This window comes from Cololabis saira, chromosome 12, assembly GCF_033807715.1.
Source record: "Cololabis saira isolate AMF1-May2022 chromosome 12, fColSai1.1, whole genome shotgun sequence".
NCBI classification, from domain to species: domain Eukaryota; kingdom Metazoa; phylum Chordata; class Actinopteri; order Beloniformes; family Belonidae; genus Cololabis; species Cololabis saira.
Window position 1 is genome coordinate 20064983 of NC_084598.1, and position 22257 is coordinate 20087239.

Here is a 22257-nt window from a genome sequence, read left to right on the forward strand (position 1 = left end):
TACCCTGACACAGTTGGGTTATACCACAAACATAACCTGCTGACCAATCAAACTATATCTTTATCTGTAGGGACTGTATGAAAGGAGATGAGATGGAGAACAAGAAAATAGGTGGTTCTGTCAACCTCATGGTGAGACATTCATGCCAGTTTTTTTTGTTTTTTTTTCTGGACACATTTGTATTAATTTTCACTTGTAGAATAAGGTTTTAATTGTTTGCTCTTCTTTCACTGCATCTCCAGAACTTCTACAAGTCTGAGGTGAACAAGGAGGACATGTACATCCGTTACATCCACAAACTGTGTGACCTGCATCTTCAAGCAGAGGACTTTACGGGTAACTGAATAATATTTTTTGTCATCATGGACAGTTTCAGGCTGCAAGCATATCAGCCTTTTCAAGCCAACTCTGCTCTTTATTTTTTCAATGTACCTCTTTGCAGATAGTTTTATTAGTGCTAATTCAGCTTAGGTTTCAGTGGAGCTGAGGTGACACTAAAGGGTGACATTGAAATATGTGAGACTTGACTGATCAGATCGAATCCTCACCTGTCGGTGAAACATCATACCTGCAGCATCACAGATATCCTGCACAAACAGGCACATTTCTTTATTTAGTTGTTCGCAAATTGATGCGCACGGTTTTGTCATTTTTTGCACATGAGGGGCATATCAGTGTTCCTGAGCAATGACCTTCTGAGCACATTTATGAACTGACAGTTTGGATTTAACCCTGATCTTTTTTCCACCAACCAGATCTAAGTTCTCTAAAACACAGATGTTGTGCTGCCGTAACACTCCCTCTAAAAAAGATCCAATAAACTACTATAACTCTACGTAATACAAGCTACGACTTGTATAATAATTTATTCTTTCTCCTAACAACTCACTCTGTAATTTCTATACATGAATCCGGACTTTTATCAGGACAGTAAGTGAGTAACATGCTTGAATTTTTGTGCACAGAAGAAGAAACTGATCATACTGTGAGTAAATAGTGGGTATCTACAGTGTAAAAGTAATTGTAAACGATGTACCTCTTAAAGCAGAGGCGTCAAACTCCAGTCCTCCCAGGCCACTGTCGTAATGTTTTAGATGTTTCCCTTCTTCATCGCACCCTGACATGAATTACTGTGTTATTAACAGACTTGTGCAGACTTGTTCATGTTATTATCATATATATATATATATATATATATATATATATATGTATATATATATATATATATATATATATATATATATATATATATATATATATATATATATATATATATATATATATACCGTATATAAAATCAGCTTCAATTTCAGTAGAAGTCACATCAGATTACTCTTAGGGAGACGCTAACTCTGCTCCCGCTCTCCTCATAACCACCCAGAGTATTTTTGGACTGTCATACCAGTTGTCTCTTGCGTAAACTACTCATCACTTAACTTTCATAGCTTTAGAGGGACACCCTGGGTTAAATCCCTTGGTGCTTCCTTACCTGATTATGCACATTTCAGATAATATGAAACAGTACACAACCAACAAATGCTTTTTTTTTTTTGTTACTATTAAATAATTCAAACATAGACATTCAACTATTGGATACAGGATTGAATGGAATTAAAAGATTAAGTATGTGTACAAGAGGAGAAATTCCTCCTCATTTCTTTTCTTACTGCAACTGTTCATAAGGGGTAGGCTGGTGTAGAAAACAAACGCACCTTCCTCACCAGCAGTGCTATGAAAAGGTTGTATTGTAATGTGAGAATGGAAAACTAACACAAGAGAGTTATGTAATAATGCCAAAATGTCAAGCTGGCTCTTAATGAAGGTTGATTAAACATAGCTGCACTGAAGCAAAACAGAAAATGCTTAAGAAGAAAGTTTCTAATTTCCCTTTGCCATAAGAATCCTATTTCATCTGTAGATGCTGCTGAGCTTCACCTGGTCCCTCACATCCTACAGTCAGTCATCTGGGATGACTGCGGTATTAAATGTATACATCAAATCTGAAAGAAATTAATAACCTCAGAAGATATTCAAGATTGTTGCTGGATATTTAGCTTATTTCTGTGCTAATCCTGCACACTGTTGGTACACTCTATTTACATACTGAGTGTATGATTCATGCTTCCTTACCTATGAATTACCCTATATCTACCCAGTACTTTCAAAAACACTTAGTATGTCATATATTTCTCTTCTAAAATGAAATCCCGCCTGTTGTTGTCTTGCTCTTCTGCCCCTACATTTAGATCCTTGTAGTAGCAGGGATTCAGATTAAAAGTTGATTCATATGGAGAAACTGGATCAAATAAGATAAGATAAACTTTATTGTCCTGAAGGAAATTTGTTTTGGGCTTAAAAGTGCAGAACACACCTACAGTTCTACACAGACAAATCACTGGGCATTCAACACAGATTAGATATCAATTATTGCACATATTGATCTTAAGCAATATAAGGCACATAGTGAGACAAAAAACTATGAAATAGTCAAGTAACAAAAAAAAAGAAGTTACTTTTGAGAATTGTTGCTATGTTACCAATTTACAGGCTGTATTATTTCATGTTACTAACACTTTTGTACTAAAAGCCAGTCAGTTGTACCAGTAAAAGCAAAAAGGAAGAAAAGTAAATGCAACAAATAAAAAATGTATGCGAGACGTATGCATGACTTTAAGGTTACTTTTGGATGGTGCAGAGCCCAACAATACTGCACAAAATGCGAGCAGTACAGAGAAAGGATACGTCTAGCCCACGACATTGACAGATGTAGATGATAAGAGTAAGTATAATCTACAAGTCTGAGGACTGTGATTAACCTCCCAGCTATGCCACCCTCTGTAAATTATAAGCATAATTCAACCCACACTATTTTATGTCCCAGTGGATTTTAGTGACACTGTGCAGGGTTACTTTGCGCGTGAAGTTCAATTTAACTCCAACTTTAACACGGTGTGAATGTGATCCTGACACCACCTTTTAGACGGGGGCATGATGTGGGCATGGCGGCCCATAAGCCACACCGAATTAGCTGAAAAAACATGTACACTTACTTTTTTGGTTCACATCCAAATATTATTGGGAAGGTGACGTAGACCAGGGAGTTCTGGTAAAAAATGAAAAAATATTCAGAGGAATCAAATGTTGGGAGCTTAGCGGCCTCTTCCTGATGTTCTTTTCTCTCCCGTCTCTTTTTACAGCCACGTTCATGTTTGAATGGCATGGCTACTTGCTTAGGTGTGCTCAACTCATTTTAATTAGATTTTACATGATTTACCCTTGCAGCTGGACCCACATGATCAAATAGAAACTCAAGACTGGGTGGTAACATACACCCATTACCCTGTAATCATCACTGCATTATGTATCCTCGATATCACACGACGAATCAAATAAGGCTATTCATTCAGTGGAATATTCATAGTGGCTTGTTCAAAGTGCTATGATATTTTTGCTTGCTACTGATTACTTCTTTTCTCCTACTAAAAGTGCTGACACTGCGGCAAAAGTGGATGTGCATATATAGAGTTTTGCATATATAATGTCCATTTTTTTTCTTAAGAGGGGATGAGTGGATAGTAATTACTCATCTTGAAGATAGGCAGGCTACATTTAAAATGTGAGCATTGTAACTGTGACACCAGGGGTCCACTTGTCACGAGTGCTCAGTTGCGTTGCAGGTCCTGGTTATGGCATGAACCCCTGTATCTGCTCTGTTTGTGGTTATGCCCCTTACATTTCAAATCCTGAGAAGGACGGTTTAGGTCCCATGCACTTACCGGTAACTGTTTGTCAGCAGGTCTGCAGCAGTGATCACAGAAGTGTAGGGTATCATATTATGAAAAGCGGTGAAACATTAACCAAATTTAATTCTCTGTTCACCCACAGGATAACAGATAGGAGACTTCCAAAGTTAAAATCACATAACAGTGCAGAGACACTCTTGGTGAAATAGACAGTTTAAATGTCAGAGATGATGATGTGCTGCTGCTTCTGGGATTTATTCTGAGACTTATTATTTGATATCAGAGAAAACATGTTCATTGCATTTTGGGTCTAATAATTTCAATTTTCAGTCATGCACGCAGGAAATTGAGGGGATTTTTCACCTTTCATCACTGACTGGGTGAATGTGGTTATTGTTCTTTATTTAGTCACATTGTTTGCACTCATGACTTTATTATGTCCTATTAAATGTAGCCAAATATGATTCATTGAAGCCATATTCATCACTTACATAAAGGAAACATTAGGGAGCTGTGAAGACATTTAAAGCACTGTCTGTGTCTTGCAGAGCTGAAATAGCTTAAGATGCCGGCCATAATATCAGTGAGAGATGATGCAGTAAAATCTCTCTCTCTCTCTCTCTCTCTCTCTCTCTCTCTCTCTCTCTCTCTCTCTCTCTCTCGCTCTCTCCCTCTCTCTCTGTTCAGTCTTTCTTTTCCTTTTTTTCATTTTGCCAAACTCCTTTTAAATCAGATGACTTCAAAAGCATGAAAAATAATTTCACATGGAAACATATTGTGGCATCAGAAACTAATTTCAGTTAAATTTCTGTTGCTATGAGCAACTGCTGCTGAGTGCGCACACTGTTCCATCATACCGACCTTATCAATGCGCACCATTTTGTTAGCTCCAGCCTGTGTGCAAATAGGTACCGACTGTCTTTTGCCGTTTTAATCTCTTCCTTGAGCTTTAAAGACACTCCACCATGTTCTCGGAATAGGTTTGGGTTTCAAAAAGAGGATAAACAAAAAATAAATACATTCAAATCATGCATAAGACCCCCTGAAATAACAATATGATAATATTCATGTTATGAATGTAAACAAAAGAAGCCTATGCATTTTTAAAAATATATATTTCCAAGAAGCAGCACCTGCATCACACTGCCAGGTGCTATAAGCTGTTTGTGCTGGGACTGTGTTTACTTTGTGCACTACGACAAAGGGAGAATGACAGAGACAGCATGAACACCGGGCTGGTAATTGTAGGCATCCCGTTGTAAATCAGCTGTGATGCAGATATTTAAAGGTTCAGGACAAGGGGGTGGTAATCGAGGAGTTGTGCAAGTACTGACTGTTACGACAGCAGAAGAGGAGCACTGCTTCATCCGGCAGCTCATGGTGGAGAAATGGAGGAAATGTTAGTTTTGCTCAGTGGATCTAAAACCATTTTACAGTATTAACAAAGCTGGGTGAATGGGAGACGCTGTCAGAGCAGTAATCATCATGCATGTTTTAGCTGTAGCGAGGAGGACAGATTATGGGGAGCAGAGGAAGTGGAGAGGGTTTCAGACAGAAGAGAGACCGTCAGAGCAGGGCAGATGAAGAAGAGGAGGGTATCATATAACCCAGGTTCAGAGTTAACAGATCTTCTCACGCTTGTCACACAGCAGCAGGAAATCTGAGACAATGAAAAAAAGGCCAACATCCCTGAAAATTTAGGACTAAACTTTGTGAGCATTATTAGTGAACTGAAGTGGTTTTATGTGTTCTTATGGTAACATGTTTTCCTTCCCAAAGGCTTCCCTAAATATATATTGTCAAGTTGAATGTTAAGGTACACTTTGTGTCTCTGCAAGTGATTTCTGAAGTATGTTGTGCAGAGTATTCAGAGATGAGCGCCTTCATAAACTGCAACCATTTTGTGCTATAGTTGATTTGTGATTTATAGTTGTATAGTTCTCGCAAACCAAGTAAGCAGCTATTACAGATGTTGTTATAGAAACAACACAAGTAACATGCACCAGTTTAACAGCTTATTTAAGCTAGTGTCAGTTTTTTGTATCTTTATGGATATGGATTTTATAGATCTACTGTATGCCTGTGAGGTAGATCAGTCTTGTATTGTACATCCTCTGAAAACACTGACAGCCCAGTGAAATTTATAAATGATCTGTGTGGGTGCAGTAGTTTTAGTTCAGATTTCTGTTTTACTACTCTTTCTACAATATGTCTCACTTTAATCTGCAGCACATGTAAGATTGTGACTCCAGCTGCTTGTTGGAACACTGTTCAGTGCTTCAACAAAATATCTTTATGTATTTTTCCCCATGACTGGCTCTGACTCTGTGCGTGTCACTTGGAGAACACACACCACGTGATTCAGCCGGGCAGGGACACAAGAGAGTAAGCAGAAGGAGGCACACACATGGCAGTGTAGAGGCACTTTAGGAGATTGGCTCTCTTCATTTTGGTGTTTTTTGTCATTTTTTTACATTTTCAATTCATTGAAAGTATGGTGATTTAGAGATACTGTTTCTAGCAGCACAAACTTCAACTCTCCTCTTACACCCCAACACTTACTTATAGTAATATTTACTGTACCTCGTTTTATGTGTTCCAACACTAAAGAAACAAGACTTCATATAATTTGGATTATTTTGGCATTTAACCAATATATTGCCCATTGTTACACGCTGGAAGTTAAAGCTGCTTTAACTTAAGGTGTTTGACTTGAGGGATGTCAGAGTATCCTTCTAAACGTTAGACTACCACATACAAGAAGAGAAGATATTTGAGTTATTACTGGCTGTTTTTTGTACATGCATGCTTAACGTGTGCAAAACTAAATCCATGCCTTATTCAGCAGGAGGTATGTTCCAGGCTAATGGGGAAAACTGGGTATGTTCTGAAAAAAATCAGAAAACAATTCCGTTAAAGAAAGGTCTTGTCTTGCAGGTGCAACTAGACAAGAGTGAACAAGCAAAAAAAACAGCAAAACAACAGTAGAGACTCATAATGAGTGTACATGCTTAATGCGGTTTGGAGTGGAATCTCACAGCCAGGAAAGCAGACACACTTGTTGAAGTTGAAGGTTAAGAGACGTCAAGTGAAGTTTACTTAGTTTAGCTGATGAAAAGTGCTCAGCTTAGTGCTATTGAAATTTGTCAAAGATTCCCAAAGAGTGTCAATTCACCGTTAGTCCAAATAAAAACACAACTTAGAAATTGACGCCTTTTAAGATATGCTTAAATTTCCACTCTGTTGTATGATACTTTTATACTGGAAAACCTGACTACTTCCTTGTACGAGATGGAGAATGTGTGATGTGGACGGACCTTTCATATTCATACATTTCCTAATATTAAATGAAACAAATCTGTGGAGTCATATCTAAGCTGTTGAGGCAAAGACATGAGGCATGAAGGGGGATTTTAGAAGAGAAATATAATTACACTTGAAATGTCACAGTAAACTAGTAATACTGTAAGTGTTTCTAAAATGATTTATGTAGTCTGGACCTCTATTCATTTTTGTGCAGTACAAACAAAAAAACAAACTAACAAATCAGAAAACCATCATCTGAGTCAATCAGTCACGCTCAAGTCTCATAATTGTTAAGTATAGATTGAATATGTTTTGCTGTCTACAAAAGACTGTGTTTTGGGCTCTCCGCCAGAAAAGTCAGGTGAGATATTAAGAGGTACATTTTCACAAAAAGCCAAGCGTTAACTCAAATATTGGTGCTCTATTTGTGCAAATAGAGGAATAGAGCCCCTTTTAGGCCCTTTGCAGAGCCATTTGTTTTCATTGAATATGTCATGCAGGCTTGTTATTCATAGTTTCACAGTTGCTCCCAGTAAAAGCCTTAAAGGCCATCTATTGACCTCAGCATTTATTGGAAGTGTGTTTCGAGAGCTGCTTAGCCGTGCACACACCCACACTGGGGTGAGTTTGAGAGCCCAATGTCCCTCTTTAAACTCTGTAGCTATATGAATAATTGTTGTGCAAAACAAATGTGTTTTGTAAGTGTGTGAGAGAGAATTTCAACACAATGTTTCAAAGATTGTTCTCATTTTTGCGTTGCTTTAAAGGGTAATGGGAACTGAAATAGGTGCTTATGTGGTTTCAACAGTGAAAGTGCTCTTTTAAACTTTTGGTCAGGTTTATTCAAAAATGTGTCACGCTTTGGGCAACATTTGCTTTGAACTGCCGACCATGTTTTGTGCCATATGCTGAAATTTCCCCAAATTGAACCCAAAATGACTGGAAGCTATCAAGTCACCAATATGGCCAGATTGCGCAAAATGTTAATCTGGTGCTTTGACCGTAGGACATAATCATGCTGATTCCTCTCTGTACTGCCCCACATCAGAGGCAGCCTTCACCCTGCTGCTGTACTGGGAGCTGCTGCAGTGGGAGGACCGGCCCCTCAGGGATTTCCTCCACTATCCCTGTCAGAGTGAGTGGCAACGCAAGGAAAATCTGAGCCGCAAAATCCTCCATTACTTCAACAAGGGCAAGGCAAGTAGATTTGGTTTTGGCTTCATCACTTGTAGCTGTGACTTCCATTTTGACTCCAAACCTTAGTCAGTTTTTATAAAGATGTTATTGTGCTTTACAGCAAATGTAATGTATGTACGTATAGTAATCACATTTTATGTTATATCCAGTGGAAAATAATTTTTAAGTGGAAGTAAAAAGTGAGCAACAAGAAGCTTTTATTCACTTAACAGTCCCCAGAGACATCATTACAATAATTTTCTCTGTGTTACAACCTTTAGGCCTTTTATGTCTTTTTTTCTTGTTTGTTCTCATCTGCAGTGCAGCTGTTTTCAAGCATAATTAAATTTGCCCTCATTAACTTTGGAAGTGAGGGAGCATCATCCCACCTAATCTTACTCAGTTTTGCATGTTTTACATGTTTGCACCCCGTTGTTACTGAACTAGAATATGCAGCAATGACAGAAGTATTGAGATCCCTTACTGAAATACAGTAACGACACTACCGTGTAATTCAGGACCAGGACCTCTCACCCCAACAACAGTTTCTTCCCCAATGCAGTAGGCCTGATGAACACCATCCCATCTCCTTCAATTGTTACTCTCTGTTTGCACCTGACACCTGACAAATTCCTAGTACGGTGAAATGTCCTCCTGATTGTGTTAGAACTTACTTATCAATGGACTTTGATGTTGAAGCAGTTGTAGTTAGGGCTAATTTTCTATTTGATCCATTTTAAATGGTTAAATCTAGAATTGAACCCATGTTTAACATATACTATCATGCTACCTTTGGCCATCTGTGTAAATTCCCCCTGCTAAAGCACAGAAAACTCAGGGATGATCAGCTCTCAGTTCAAATGTGATTCCCTTTCCTAAATCACTCCTCCCTGGCCAGTATTCTTCCACAAAATTAAATTGGTTGGCTTGTCTTTGTGCTTTGGAAAATTGTAGCAGCTGAAAAGAAACAAAGAAACAAAAGTAGCTTCCTTTATTAGCTTGTTTTCATCTCTTATTTTAACGCCCACCTCCATGAGAAAATGGAGAGTGCAGCTCCTAGGTCTTGTGACCCCTGCGATTTTAATAGCATGGTTTAGAGAAAAACAGAACAACGAGGGACTTTTATCCCTTTTAAAGGGTATTTTGTTACTGGTCTCTGTCTCTCTGACGTATGTAATTCTGGATGGACTTACTCATGGGGGAGATAACGACAGGACAAGACTGCACATACACATACACAAGTACACTATACATGGCAGTGCTGCATGTGAAGGGATGACATTCCATAGAGCAGGGGTATTCAACTAGATTCGGCCGGGGGCCACATCTGCAAAAGGACTGTATGGAGAGGGCCGCATAATTTGAAAATTTGGGGGGTTTCAAAATGTATTTTGCACTCAAAGACGAAGACGTATGTATATATAATACATTTGTATTATACATTTGAATATATCTAGTTTACATATGAATTATGTATTAATTGTCTCCAGATTTAGTAATTGTGAATGTTAAATATAATATTCAGATAAAGAAATATTATTTTAAATGCAAGTTCAATTTAAAACCATGCATTGTGCAAACTTAATGAAATTGATATTGACCTACTTTTAATAAAACACGCCATAATGACAAAGCACCACTTTCCACCAAGATTTCCTTATTTGAATATTATATTAAGCATTGAGCACAAGCATTTCAGTCCATAGTAGCCAGTTTGATGTTATAAATAAATAAGCAACCAAAATATTAACCATAAGCTCCTTATGACACAAAAAAAAAAAAAATAATAATAATTTTTTTTTAATCAAACACCCCCTTTTTTGAAATATGACCAGGGGCCACATAAAAGTTCCTGGCGGGCCGCATGTGGCCCGCGGGCCGCCAATTGAATATCCCTGCCATAGAGGAATGTAATGCAGGAAGTTAAGCTTTAAGGATAGGATTTAAATATATGGGTTTAGAACTAGGAGTCTTTGTAGGTAATCATTAGTGACTTCAACTTTATTTGGTCAGTTAAGGGTATCCAGTGGAGTGAGTAACAGTGTGATGTGAGCCCCATTTGGTTTGTTGAATACCAGATGCACTGCTGCATTGTGGACCAGTTGTAGTGGTTTAACCATACAGTACATCCCAGAAGACCAGAGAGAAGAGCATTGCAGTAATCGAGGGGAGAGATAACCATGGTCAGAACAAAGAATTGTGTGGCATATTGAGATAAATAAAGCCTTATTTTTCTTATTTTAAGTAACGCAAAGCAGAAAGTTGGAGATACAACAACCACATGGTCAGAGTAGGACAACTGGTCATCAACCATGACCTCCAGGTTTCATACAACCTTGGCAGGACAGAGGGGTGAAGAGGTGATTTGGACAGTGATATTGTTCTGGATAGACTGGTTGGCTTAGATCACCAAAGGTTCAGTCTCTGAAAGGTTTTTGCTGAAGGTGGTGTTCATTCAACCGTGCAGATATATCCAAGAGGCAAGCGGAGATTCATGCCAAGACTTTAGTGTCATTAGGTGGAAATGACAGAAAAGGCTGGGTATAAGCTTCACAGAAGTAGAAATGACAACTAGGCCCAGGGAAGAGGTTATGTTGCCCATTTGCAAGAGAACTGTGCCGAATGTTGACAGATCTTTCCCCCGTTGTTTCCCCTCTAAATATCTAGTGACACTGTGTGGCCAATATTTGGCCGAATTGGTCTCCAGCCTGAAGCTGATTTCATACTGACACACATCCGGGATCTTACGACCAATATGGCTTCTGGTTTGGCTGAAATGAATGATGTTTCTGCCACAAACTATCATTAAAGTCATGAAATGAAGTAGACAAAATGAATAAGCTTTCCAGTTTATCATTCTTTACTATGAATATCTGTAATCTCTGAATTTATTCTTCCACATCAAATACAACTATTTCTTATTTATTTACACAAACATTGCATTCAAAGAAAGAAAACATAAAAAACAAGAAAAAAAAGCCTAAGCTTGATATCATATACGTTTATTTACAGTAATCACACACATTGTGTGATTTATAAATTGTAAATATGATTTTTAACGTTGATCTTTGAAATATAAATATAAGTCTGTAACAGTTCGGATGAGTCTTGTGATGTGCTTCCTTCCCTACCCTAAAATGATGTTGGGCATAAAAATAGTCCTTCCATGCTTCGGATAATGCTCTACAAGTTGTCTATGCTGTCTATGCTTATCTCCTGCTATCAGTCTGTATACACTGACGGGCAAAAAAGAAATAATAAACACCTGGATTTAATGTATGTATTTTTCTTGTTGATTTGGGTTCCCGTTAACAAATGTAATCCTATGACATGGACAGCAAAACTTGTGATGTCCACATGTGTGTACGCCAGGTCTTAGGAGGATTTATTTAATTGATACTTTTTTGGCTCTGGTTGCACATTAGTTTGTTTGATTCGTAAGGCATGACATCTCAAATCTTGATGTTTTTTTAACATGGATTGCAAACAACAGTTTTCCTAATCTATAGACCTGTCAAACAAACAGTTTCTCAGGGATTTTAAGTTTTACGTCTGTCTCATTCTTCCATTATCTGATTCATGTGTGACTTTGCAGTGCTGGGAGTATGGGATCTCTCTCTGCCGTGAGCTGGCTTTCCAGTATGAGACTTTATACGATTATCAGAGCCTCAGCTGGATACGGGTGAGTAAATTGTTGCTGCTGCTATTATCAGACAAACATCTCCTGTTACGGTGGAAGACGCGTTTTCTTTAGGTCCCTCTGTCATTACAATACTCCGTTGTGCCATGTGAATTGCTCACAGCGTCAAAGACAATGTCCTGGTCACCTGAGCAAACCCACACTCATCACGAAATGCAGAGCATGCAGTTATGAGTGTGATTAAGTCATTATTCATCATGACTCATGCATGCATATGTTTGTGTCACAGAAAATGGAGGCAGCATACTATGACAACATCATCGAGCAGCAGAGGATCGAACCAGAATTCTTTAGGATGGGTTTCTATGGCCGGAAGTTTCCTTTCTTCCTCAGGGTAAGACGTTTAAAATTTGCTCCTATCTTGTCGCACAGCGCTGCTCTGCATCAGCATAGATGATGATACCTAGACTAGATTTTAAATAGTAGCGATTTTCATTAATAAATCTCATTAGCATGGTGTATCATATACAGTAAGTAAATATATCTATTGTTTCAACATTGTATTTAAATGAACTACTTACTTAAAGCATTACATACACATGAAATGGCAGTTTGTCAGTATTTTCTTGAAATATGCCTTTCAGCTTTCCAAGCTGCTACTTTGGGGTTTCTGTTTATTGTCACTGCTCTCATATGGTCTGCACGAGCAAAAATGTCAATGAACTCATAATTTCAGTTTTTGTAAGTAGAGTTTTCAGTGAAAAAACACCTAAAAGTACATCGCTAACTTTGTGGTTCACATTAAGCAACAGTTGGACAAACAGAATTCGAGAAAAGCTGGTAAATACTGAGAAGATTTAGCACCTTAAGGGCTAGACCTTTCAATAGGGAATTAAACTAAAGGTAAAATGTATTTTAGATTTGGTGGTGCAAACAGAAATATGAGCATATAGCTAATTAAATATTGGTGTTTTCTAATAATCCACCACATCACGTTAAACGGTGATGTTGTGTAAGTTTTTGGTTCAGACCCAAACTTTCCAAAAATACCAGCTCCTGCAGAGTTGAGGCAACATTGGAATTCACAGCATTGGTGGTTTTTCCTTGTTTCAAATGAAAACTACTAAAAAAGTGCAATTTACACTAAAATAGCTACCAGTGTTAGTGCTGGAACTAACAGACTAGTTAACTTAGTATTTACTTGTTTGATGCAGATCTGGTGAAGAGAGTGTCCCAGAAGCAGGAGAGCTCCAAGTTTACACGTCTCTGTCAACAGCTGTTTTCTTCTTTCCTCTGCAGAACAAGGAGTTTGTCTGCCGTGGTTATGACTATGAACGGCTTGAAGACTTTCAGCAAAGAATGCTGGGGGAGTTTCCACAAGCCATTGCCATGCAGCACACCAACCAGCCCGATGACACCATTCTGCAGAGCGACGCACAGTGTATCCTGATACTGCTGCAACCCCAAGTCCACAGAAATTCTTTTTTACAGGGTTACATTTGAGTAATGGGTTGCATTTTTTTTCTTTTTAGATTTATTAAACTGATCGTGGCTTATTTTCTAAATGCAGAAACACCCAATTTCCGTTTGAGGTTGATTTCCAGTCGCAGAGTAAATATAAGTCATCACTAAGAATTGTCCTTCTGCTCTTTGTCCTCTGTGAAAATGCAAATCTCAGTGTTCTGTCACTTCCTTGACATGCGGCATCAAGACTTGCAGATCTACGCTGTGACTCCAGTGTCAGATATCTCTGATGTGCCTCAGCTGGAGCGTGTGCCTGAGAGGATCAAGAGTTTCTACCGCATAAACAATGTCAGCCGCTTCCACTATGACAGGCCTTTCCACAAGGGGCCCAAGGACAGAGAGAATGAGTTCAGGGTATGTTGAACCATCAGTGGTGCTCTCTGCATAGTTTTGCTTCAAAGCCTTGCCTTTTCCCCCCCAAAAGGTACTGAACTCAGTTATAATACTTTAAAACCTGAGATGTATCTTACTGTGTTAGGCCTGCAATTGATTCATGCAGTGTTTACAGATGTCTCAGATGATGTAAGTTGGTGTAATACTCCCAGGGGCCACAGCTGAGGGGCCTATGGCTTTTGGGCTACAGTCTCTTTCTCAGTTTATCTTAAAATGTTCTGTCGCAGTCCTACATAACCAAGAGCTGAAGGTAAATGCAGATCTACCCTTTGAATTGAGAGTTCAAAATACATTTTATTTATTTATTTATTTGAACGTATTTCAGAGGTGCAAAAAGAAAAAAAATAAACTATAGACGGCTTTTGCTTAGATTTGTCTTTCTGACATTTTTTCTATAATATAAAACCTACCCCCCCCCCCCAAAAAAAACGTATTTGATCAGCACAAACGCCTACAGGACAGTGGTGAGACCAGCAGTGTTGTATGGTTTAGAGACCGTGGCACTGAGGGAAAGACAGGAGGCAGAGTTGAAAGCTGCAGAGGCTGAAATGTTGACAGTCTCTTTGGGCGTGACGAGGATGGATAGGATCAAAAGTGAGTACATCAGATCGACAGCGCATGTTAGATGTTGGGGAGAGAATATGCAATACTTGTGTGGGTTTTCACCAGGTACTCTGGCTTCCCACAGCCCATAAACATTTATGCCAGGTTAAATGATCATTCTGAATTGTCCAGTGAAATGAGTGTGTGGTTGTTATTCTATATGTGTCCCTGTGATCGGCTTGTCCAGGCTGTACCCCTGCCTTTCCCCTGACCAGAGCTGGGATTGCCTCTAGACCCCGTGACCCTGAATAAGCAGATATGGATGATAAATGGATGGATAATAAAAGCTCATAACAGCAACCAGGCTTTATATTTGTGCTCTCATTTTCATCTTCTCACCACCTCCCCCACTGAAAGTCAGTGGTTGACGGAGACCTTAAATTCCTTTAATGCCAGCGCATCATCTGACCGAGCATGTTGGTGTTTAGTATCCTGCCGCATCATGACTGTTATGATGTTGTGCAACAAAAGCCCAGATTTTTCTCTCTTTTTATCTATTTTTTCATTCTGAGAAAAAAAAATTGACTGAACACCGAGTTTGAGTTCACAAGCGACACAAGCCTTTTGTATACTGCGTCATTGTCTGTTATGTGACTCATAATCAGGAAGGCGGTCAAATATGTTCACCCACCTCTTTCTGTATAGATCAAAGGAGACAACTATGACAAATATGCAGATATGAATGCAGACATATGACCATGTAGTCGCTGTGGTAAATAATGAAATATTTTGAATAAGTGACACATTCTGCATAGACATATGCATAGAGTGATAAGGTCCCTATTCACTCCACCCCCGGTTCTACCACATGGCCTCACCTCTCTGTTTACAAGCTGCTGGTTGGGACATTTCTCTAATGTTCTGTTTCACTACATTTCTGAACAACCGTACACATTCTCAGCGTTTAGGGCAGGGGTCGGCAACCCGCGGCTCTAGAGCCGCATGCGGCTCTTTAGCGCCGCCCTAGTGGCTCCCTGAAGCTTTTTCAAAAATGTTTGATCTTTTTTTTTCCTTTTTTCTTCTTTTTTTTCCTTTTTTTCTTCTTTTTTCCTTTTTTCTTCTTTTTTTCTCTTTTTACTTTTTTCTCTTTTTTTCCTTTTTCCTTTCCTTTTTAATCTCAACATTTCAACTTTTTTCTCAAGATTTGTACTTCAACATTAATCTTGACATTTCGACTTTTTTCTCTGCATTTCGACTTTTTTCTCAACAGTTTGACTTTTTTCCCTAAATCTTTACTTTCTTCTCCACATTTCGACTTTTTTTTCGAGATTGTACTTCAACATTAATTTCGACTTTTTTCTCGGCATTTCGACTTTTTTCATAAAATTTTGACTATTTCTTCGACATTTAGACTTTTCTCAACATTTCGACTTTTTTCTCAACATTTCGACTTTTTTCTCAACATTTCTTCTTTCTTTCTTTTTTCTCGAAGTGCATAATGAAAAAAAAATCTTCCCCCAGTTATAACTCATATAGAAACATGCAACATGTGTTGTCTTCATTCTAAGGCTTATACAAGACTCAGTAATTTTTTGCGGCTCCAGACATATTTGTTTTTTGTGTTTTTGGTCCAATATGGCTCTTTCAACATTTTGGGTTGCCGACCCCTGGTTTAGGGCTTTATTTTTTAATCTTTTTTCCTGGTGCAGCATTAGGATATAAATACCAATCAAAAAAAGCCTTGTGAAAAAGAATATACAAAAACGCTGGATTTGGTGTTTACATGCCACAGTATTATAATTACAGCAGTTAAAGTTGTATAATTAGGTTTCTAAAAAACATGGTGCCAGTTCTTGAAACTAAAAAAAGGACCTTTTTAAAGACTGAGACCTGACATGACACAATAGCCCAGATTTGGATTTAGACCACATGGCATCACTTTTGTCTTGCCACTTATTTTTTTCCGTGACATACAGCCAAATAATTGCCCACTATGTTTTCTCAGTAAAGAGAAACATAATCTGCAATCTGTCTTGTGTGTGTTACAGAGTCTGTGGATTGAGAGGACAACCCTGATCCTGGCTCGTCCTCTCCCAGGGATCTCCCGCTGGGCAGAAGTGGAAAGGAGAGAAGTGGTGAGGAGCTCTTATTTTCATCTAAAGGACAGAGCATAAAGCCTATCACTGGCATAAAGAATAATACCAGCATCCAGGCGTTTACACGTGTACAGTCATTTTTCATCTTCTCACTGAGTCTCTCTCTGTGGCTGACAGAGTCCTTAAATACCTTTTATACCAGCACTTCATCTCACCTGGCCGTGTTGGTGTTTTTTATCTTCCAGTGATTGATGAGTGATGTTTGCTTGACTGTTTCATCAAACCCCCTGACTCCAAATCAGCCCCAGCATCCAAAATGTTTACCTCCACGTGACACCAGCTTTGGCTGAATTTCTACTATGTTTTCAATTTCAGGTGGAGGTGAGTCCTCTTGAGAATGCCATTTATGTGGTGGAGAATAAGACCCAGGAGCTGCGGACCTTGATCAGCCAGTACCAACACAGACAGCATCATAGCAACATCAACCCACTGAGCATGTGCCTGAACGGTGTCATAGATGCTGCGGTGAATGGAGGCATCGCCAGATACCAGGAGGTACTGCTGCAGGACAGACCAAGGGAGAGTGCGGTGCAGAGACAATCAACAGCTGTGGTAAATCTTTATCTCTCTGTTTGATCCTGTGCAACAGGCCTTCTTTGATAAGGAATACATCAGCAGTCACCCGGAGGATATGGAGAGGATCACACATCTGAAGGATCTCATGCAGGAGCAGGTCAGTCTTGAAGTTCACCAGATTTGGAGCAGTCTGACAATCTCAGTAAGGTATCTGAGGAAACATCTTGAATGTTGCCTTTTCGTTGCTTTTCCAACAACAGGTGCACATTCTTGGAGTGGGGCTGGCTGTACACGAGAAGTTGGTGCATCCAGAGATGCGTCCTCTGCACAAAAAGCTTGTAGATCAGTTCCACATGATGAGGACGGGTTTACACCACGTGAGTAGACCCAGAAGTCACTGAGTCTTTGTGTTTCTGTTTAAATTCTGTTCTTAATCTTGGCTGTTTGCAAAGACGAACATCTCGGCCATTTTCCACTAGTGATGTCCCTCTCACAAAGACACTTGTTTGCAAACCGCATCTCCTATTTCTTAGATACTTTAGCTTCTTTAGGCTCTTGCTGATAAACAAGCACACTATAGCAAACAACAATTTGTTTTTCTGCACTCACAAGTGCGTATTAAGTGGTTTTATGTGAACGGTGTAAATATTCAGAGCAGTATATGGTTGGCTGCCAGCAGGGTGTGCCCGGTGTGGACCGGTTTGGCCCAGCAGGCTGCACAGGGGTCAACTCCCCCAGGGGCATTCTGTCCTCCCACAACCACATGAGCCCTGAGAGTGTGCGCCTCATGCACAGACACAGGTAAGTCACACACCGACATACCTAAATACACACAAAATAACCAGAACTTTGATTAAAATCTTCAACTTTGCAGCACATCTAAACAAAACACACGACCTTCAATAAAGGTTTCAAAGTGTTAAAACCATCTGTTTTCTAAACTGTTTATCAGAACTTTATCAGTCTTAGTTAGCTTTCAGGGCACAGTAAATAAAACATAAACTGCAGCATCACCCAACTCCTCAGTTTAATGTGTACCATAACATAATAGTGTTTGTCAAAAATACATTTTTGAAACTGGTGCATGGAATGAAACTACAATAGTCTTGAAGGCTCAGAGACAGAAAACTGTTTAGATAGTTAACACCCTCTCTGTCCTGCAGCCCTCTGAACCTACAAGGTTCCATCCGTCACTCATCCTCCTCCCTGTCCTCTCACACTTCGAGCGAGGCAGGAAACCTTGTCATAATGACTGATGGTTTGATGGGGGAGCACCCTGAAGAGGCAATGCACATGCAGGTAGGACACAAAAAACTGATGTCATGGGTGTAGCAGAGATTGTTAGAATCAGGACTGAGAATGTCAACACAGGTGTTTTAATGATGCAAACCTAAATATAACTTTTAGCTTTTATCACATATTTTAATATTTATGTATTTGCACAACTGCATGATTGCACATGAACGGTTTTTATGAGTTTTCCTTCTGATATTTGTGGAATAAACCATGTTTTCCAGCCGAGCCCTTCCTCCTCCAGCCTGAGTTCAATCCGCTCCAACTCCTCCCAGATTATTAACTCTGCTCCATCAAGTGCCAGAGGTAAGTAACACGACGGCAGGAAGTCCCGCCTGAGATGTCTTTACAGAGAAAAAAGATAGAGAAATAGTAACTTTGTGTGACTATTCTGTGCAGGCTCTCCTTCTTTGCCCGATAAGGCCAAACACAACCGAGAAGTAATGATGCTTCTGCCGTCTCATCGTGAGCGGGTCAACAACTCTATGTACTACAGCATGGCAGAGAATGGACAGGTGGGCCAGATCTGCTTCTTAGCAGTAGATTGATGAAAATAATAGGTTGTTTTTGACAAAAGAGTGCATTACGAAGTGAGAGTTTTTGAAAAGTAGTCATTATTAGGGCCTGAGCACTGACAGTGCGAAGGCCCTATTGTATCTGTAGGAATTTTTCTGTTTTTTTTTTTCTCCTTTTTCTCGTTTTTTCCTCGTTATTTTTCCGACGAAATGAGTGCCCCAAAAGTCACCAAATTTCGCACGCAAGCCATGCCTGGCGAAAAATTTGATATTTAATGGTTTGCATTAATGGGCGTGGCCTAATGGCTCAACAGCGCCCCCTAGAAAACGTTGTGCCTCAAGCCCCACAATACGGTTTGACGTACATGCACGAAAATCGGTACACACCTGTATCATGTTGCAACTTAAAGAAAAGTCTCTTGGCGCCATGGCCGAAACGAACAGGAAGTCAGCCATTTTGAATTAATCGTGTCATTTTGGCGCAATTTATGCCATTTCTAAGGCCACTTCTTCGCCCGAACAGTAACGTGCACCCAGGTGTGTTATACATCAAAATGTGCGTCTCCATCCTGCGACGATGCGCATTACTTTTCTCATTCAAAAACGTTACCGGGGCGACGATACACCCCAAAAAGTGTGCCCCCCCTTCATCTGATTGGTCCATATTTGAAAGTTCCTACTTTCTGCCATAACTTTTGAATGGTTTGACATAAAGACTCGTGGGTGGTGTCATCGGACTCGGTATTGACTCCTTCACCTTAATTGGTGCAAATTAGCCACACCCCTTCTTCTGATTGGTCGATATGTGATAGTTCCTATTTATGCAATAACTTTTGAATGGTTTGACATAAAGAGTTGTGGGTAGTGTCATCAGACTTAGTTTTGAGTCCTTGACCTTTATTGGTGAAAATTGCACGCGCGGCGGCCCGTTCATCGCTGTTTGCAGCTTTAATTTTTGTTTGTTTTTATTTTCTTTGATCAGAACAACCACATGCAGCGTGCCTTACTTCAGCAAGTCAGCCCCTGTAAGCCTTGTGTTGAACAGCACATGAATCTTCCAGAGAAAGGTAATGTCAAATCATCAGAAGCACTAGCCTGTTCAAGAGAGGTTTTTGGGAGTTACATGCTTTTGTTCCCATTGCCTCCAGTCTTTCCCAACGCTCCCAGCAGCTGGAGTCTGGATGGGGAAAACAGGGAACAGGTGTCCTACATACCAGCTTCCACTGGTGGTGTAATCATGCCCCCTGTCCCACCCAGGTCCTTCCCACCAGGTACCTTCTCATCTCACCTCACAGTTTTGTTTTTACGTTTCAGATTTATTTCAACTCGCCCCAAAGCTTCAGCTGCAGGGAAAACACACGTTAATCTGAAGTCTGGTCACAGAGATGGAGCTCATCAAGTTTAGAAAGAAAGCTGTTATGTTATTAAAACCTTTCCTCTACTCTTGTATTTTAATGATTTTCTCATTGCAGGACATTTCATGATGCATTGTGATGCATTTCATCATCAAAACAGTGACCCCCCTCCTGCACTGCCCGTTCGATCACTCCGAAAGGTACTGCTTTAATAGTCTAGATTGTTTTATGGCGGCTCAGTGACGACATGCACCTATGTCTGAGTCATCATTATTTCTATAAAAATAAGGTGCAAAACATTAGCAGATTTTTTCCCAATTTTAAATGTAAATAAAGTAGTGAAACTCCCACCCTCCCAAAAGCTTCCAATAGCTTACTTTGGGGGACCCATTCATACATGCCAAAGGACCATTATACTGTAGATGTCTAATTGGTCTCAATTGTATACGTTTATCTTAATTGCTATGTATGAATAAACTAAACTTGAAACTTGAAACTTGAAACAAGTGAGGAAATGGAACATTTCCTGTAACTGTTGATCAGTTCTGCAAATCATTGCTCTGGACAGAAGAGCTTAAACACCCAAATGTAGGTGAGCTTCTTCACCCGAACAACTCATTCATAGTCTTTCCACAACATTTCTACTCAAGTAAAGTTACAAATGTACTTAGCTATGTCAGCTTGTTGCCTGTATTCTTTGGGAGAGCAACTGTGCTCAGCATGACCAGCTTCATCACATGTATTGCCTTTTTTATTTTCCAGCCCTGTTAAAAGTAATGTAGCACCTTAAAGCGGCACTATGTAACTTTTCCACCTTAATATCATATTTCCAGAGTCATTGTGATGGTACATCAACTTCCAACAGGTTTAATGACACCTCTGTCATGGTCTGGGGGGGTCTGTATCACCTTCACTGGCACTATGTCACTTTGAGGAGCATGGTAGGAACCCTGCCACACTAAAAAACTACAAATCGTTACGACTTTGACTGCTTTACGGCATACGTCACTTCCCCCTCCTTCCCGATTCGTAGTCGAGACGAAAATGGGCGGGGCGTGGAGTGCAGCTCCGCAGAAGCTGGTAACCCGTTGCTGTGTTGTGGCTGCAGCAGCTCCACACAACAGACGTGGGGAAAAGATCGCTAATGGTTTAACTTTTCACCGCTTTCCTGCTTGGAGGCAGAACCACGGAGGCCGGCCAAGTATCTGATAACAAAGTAAAAGAGTAAAAGAATCGTCGGCTCTTTTGGATCGCGGCTGTAACGACCAAACATAACGTTCCTCAGTAAACAAACAAACACGCACACAGACGGGCGTCGGATCGAAACACGGGTTTATTAAACCACAAACAAACACTCACAGACCGGGGTCGGATCATTCAAACGGGTTTTATTCCCACTACTCCAGCTAAACGCAGTTGTTGGCCAGCTCTCTGCGGTGCGATTAATTTTGTTGAGGAAAAAATATTAACTATTTGATTTGTAGCTGCAGAGGAAAAAAATAATCTCACGAGGAAAACAAAAATATTGCTCACGCCTCGGAGCCTCTTCAGCATAATATAGCAGTAAAAAAAAAAGAAAAGAAAAGTAAGAGTAATACAAAACATGTACTGTATGTTGTACTATTATACTAATTTATTGAAACACATGGCGAGTCAAACATTTACCAAAGCAGCTGCCAAACACTCCTAAACAAGGTAGTAAGACGTGGGTTGTGCAGAACTGCGGCAGTAAATCCTTCTAAAGAGTGGCGCTCCGACGAGGAGCTCCATTCTTTAGTAGGGATTTCATATGGATCTAAACCGTTAATAATCATTATTTTCTCCATATACCGCTCCCTGGCTTCCTTGTTTAAGGTATCCCGGTAAATTCCAGTTCCTTTCCAGCAGTTTAACATCTTTTTTTTGCGTTCCGTCTGTTCACTTGGTGAAACAGAAAAGCGTCCCGTCTTCATTTACTATCAAAACAAATGCACGCGACGGGAGAGGAGTTTTCCGGCAGTACGCGCTGGTGCTCATGGGAAACGTAGTGTTCTTTCTGGTAAAGCACTACCGCTTTTGTCCAAAAGATGCCGCCAAACTCAGAAAAGCTGAAAGTTA

The 22257-nt window shown here is 39.8% G+C and overlaps 1 protein-coding gene across 3 annotated transcripts in view; it reads left to right on the forward strand.

Moving 5' to 3' along the window:
• The window catches only part of LOC133457074 (dedicator of cytokinesis protein 3-like), a 66808-nt gene that overhangs the window by 39779 nt on the left and 4772 nt on the right, over positions 1–22257 (forward strand). For 2 of the 3 annotated variants that reach the window (XM_061735939.1, XM_061735941.1), the window contains 18 exons: positions 71–131; positions 243–336; positions 8098–8246; positions 11821–11907; positions 12155–12259; positions 13165–13306; positions 13577–13743; positions 16374–16460; positions 16797–16976; positions 17071–17154; positions 17258–17374; positions 17677–17798; positions 18161–18296; positions 18515–18596; positions 18690–18805; positions 19788–19872; positions 19954–20076; positions 20278–20360. In XM_061735939.1, the coding sequence (XP_061591923.1) occupies positions 71–131; positions 243–336; positions 8098–8246; positions 11821–11907; positions 12155–12259; positions 13165–13306; positions 13577–13743; positions 16374–16460; positions 16797–16976; positions 17071–17154; positions 17258–17374; positions 17677–17798; positions 18161–18296; positions 18515–18596; positions 18690–18805; positions 19788–19872; positions 19954–20076; positions 20278–20360 (2020 nt within the window). Of the gene's footprint in view, positions 1–70; positions 132–242; positions 337–8097; positions 8247–11820; positions 11908–12154; positions 12260–13164; positions 13307–13576; positions 13744–16373; positions 16461–16796; positions 16977–17070; positions 17155–17257; positions 17375–17655; positions 17799–18160; positions 18297–18514; positions 18597–18689; positions 18806–19787; positions 19873–19953; positions 20077–20277; positions 20361–22257 lie in introns of all 3 variants that reach the window. The other variant, XM_061735940.1, reaches the window with a different exon arrangement.